At 58.4% G+C, this 2227-nt stretch overlaps 1 protein-coding gene across 1 annotated transcript; it reads right to left on the bottom strand.

Moving 5' to 3' along the window:
- Nucleotides 1-550: 550 nt before the first annotated feature.
- Nucleotides 551-1774, bottom strand: GPR151 (G protein-coupled receptor 151). Its single transcript, XM_024199387.1, has one exon. It carries the CDS (start codon nt 1772-1774, stop codon nt 551-553), a length of 1224 nt encoding a protein of 407 aa, XP_024055155.1.
- Nucleotides 1775-2227: the final 453 nt, after the last annotated feature.

Genomic DNA, 2227 nt, shown 5'->3' with positions numbered 1-2227 from the left:
AAGAAGAAGGACTACTTCGTTAGGTTTGTGTCAGTTCTCCTTATTTCTGCTCTCTGAATTCCGAGTCTCTAAAACACCTTTAAAAAAAAAAAAACTAACTCCATTTTGGCTACTGAAGTGCAAAACATAAGTATTTCAGAGAAGACACTTCACCAAAATTTTTGAGTCAGGATTTGAACTATAAATGCATTGCCCTGATATACATATATACACACATACACACACACCCAATATTGTGGGTGAGGTGATACCTTTTACAGGACCAACTTCTGTTGGTGAAAGAGACAAGCTTTGGAGTTTACACAGAGCTCTTCTTCAAGTTTGCAATATCCAGGGACCAACAGGGTTACAATAATACTGCAAGTATGAATATTGTAACAGATTAGGAAATCAAACATTTAATGAGCACAGGAAATGGTAAGAATTTCATCAGTGTAACATTATTTGCATGTCTTCAGTATCCCTTAAGCACACTGGTAAGTAACAAAACTATACTGACAAGACCCTTCCTCTGCTTAAAACTGCTGTAGCTTTCTAGTCTCCAACCACCTTATTGATCACAGCCTACTGTCTCTTGCTCTTCGTGCTCCCAAGGAATAGGGTCATTGTCTTGAGCATCGGGAGCTGCTTCTCGGTCATGCCAGAATTGCTCTACATCGGGAAAGACGGGCATCTCCTTCTTTTCCAGGCTTTCTAAGTCCTGAGGGGCAGCTGGGAGTTCTTTCTCTTGCTCAGCAATCACTGGCTCTGGAGAAGGGACCGAATCGGGGAGAACCTCAGAGTTAGCAGCTGGGATTTCCTGGTTGTCTGTGGCAGGGAGAGGCTTCTTCAGGGTCAGCCTTTTCCACAAGCCCTTAAAGCCCTCTCTGAATTCCTCAGACATCACCAGGAAGATGAGAGGGTTGGCTGAAGAGATGGTGAACATAAGGGCTTGGGTCAGAGCCAGGAAGCCTTCGGGGGGAGAACGGCCTGCTGGCTTTAGGTGCCAGACCCACAGCCAGGATATCCATTCCGGCAGCCACATCACGGCCAAGGTGACCGTGACGCTCAGCAGCATGAGTGTAAGGCGCCTGGATCTGATCTGGTTCCTCAGGTTCTGGGTCTTGGTCCCCCTGCGCTGGCACCTGCCATAAGCGCGCCAGAAATAAAGGAAGGCGCAGAGCAGGGGCGCGCAGAACACGAGCAGGGGGGAGAGCTTGACAAAGGCAGCCATGAACTCCCGGGCGGGGGCTGGCACGGCCACGACGCACGCGGGCGAGCCCGCCGCGAGCTCCCGGAGGGTGCTGAAGAGCCAGAGCGGCAAGGAGCTCACCAGGGCCACCAGCCACGTGGCCAGCAGCACCGCACAGATCGTGCGGGGCTCAATACTCACTTGCTTGGCCGGGTTGCTGGCGTACATGAAGCAAGCCTTGGCCACCACGGCGGTCGTCAGGCTCTTGGCGGCCATGCACGTGTGGAGGAAGCCGTCGGAGGTTTTGCAGACGAACCAGCCCAGGGTCCAGGCGCTGCGGGAGTAAGCGGCTGCCCGCAGGGGCGCAGCGAAGAGCAGGAGGAGCAGATCCGCCAGGCTGAGGTTGAGGATCAGGGAGTGGATCAGGGAGGGTTTCCCTCGCCTGGCGTTGTAGAGCAGGATGCCGATGACACACGCGTTCCCCGCCAAGCCCGCCAGGCAGATGACGCCCAGCAAAGCGGGGATCACCGCCTTCCACTCCCGCGAGTCGTGGGGCTGAGAGCCGCCCGCGAAATGCACCTGCGGAGCCAGGGAGCTGTTCATGGTGCTGCAGCCGGGGGCCGGGACTTTCTCCCGCGGGAGTCACGCCCAGCCACGCTGGGGACCTGCCGGGCGCCAAGCGGGCTCGCTCCCCTGCTGCCCGCCCAGTCTCTCCCCGGATCGCCCCCGCCTGACGTGACCTGGCAGCCGCGGGAGCGCAGCGCGTGTAGGAAGCCGAAGCCGGCCCGCCTGGCCCAGCGCTATATACCTGACGCGGCTGGGACTGACACGCCCCGGCGGGAGCGCATTGGCCGCGGCTCAGTAGCACGCCTGGACCCCCGCCGGGCAGCCCCGCGGAGCCACTGAAGCGCCGCCCCCTCCCCAGAAGGCGGGAACCGGGCTGCCATGGAGCCCCTCGGCGGGACGGCCGCTGGCGGTGCCCCTTGGCTAGCCGAGCGGGCCGGGAGGGAGCCCGCAGCTCAGCCTGGCAGCCCCTCACCCCCCCCACCCCACAGA

Source organism: Terrapene carolina, unplaced genomic scaffold (genome assembly GCF_002925995.2).
Source record: "Terrapene carolina triunguis isolate 2854851 unplaced genomic scaffold, T_m_triunguis-2.0 Scaffold629, whole genome shotgun sequence".
NCBI lineage: Eukaryota > Metazoa > Chordata > Testudines > Emydidae > Terrapene > Terrapene triunguis.
The sequence above is the reverse complement of the archived record's forward strand: the minus strand, read 5'-3'. Positions and strand labels throughout refer to the sequence as shown.

What these genes read in the sequence shown, in the direction of transcription:
- GPR151 (XM_024199387.1), bottom strand. Translation starts at nt 1,774, where the DNA reads ATGAACAGCTCCCTGGCTCCGCAGGTGCATTTCGCGGGCGGCTCTCAG.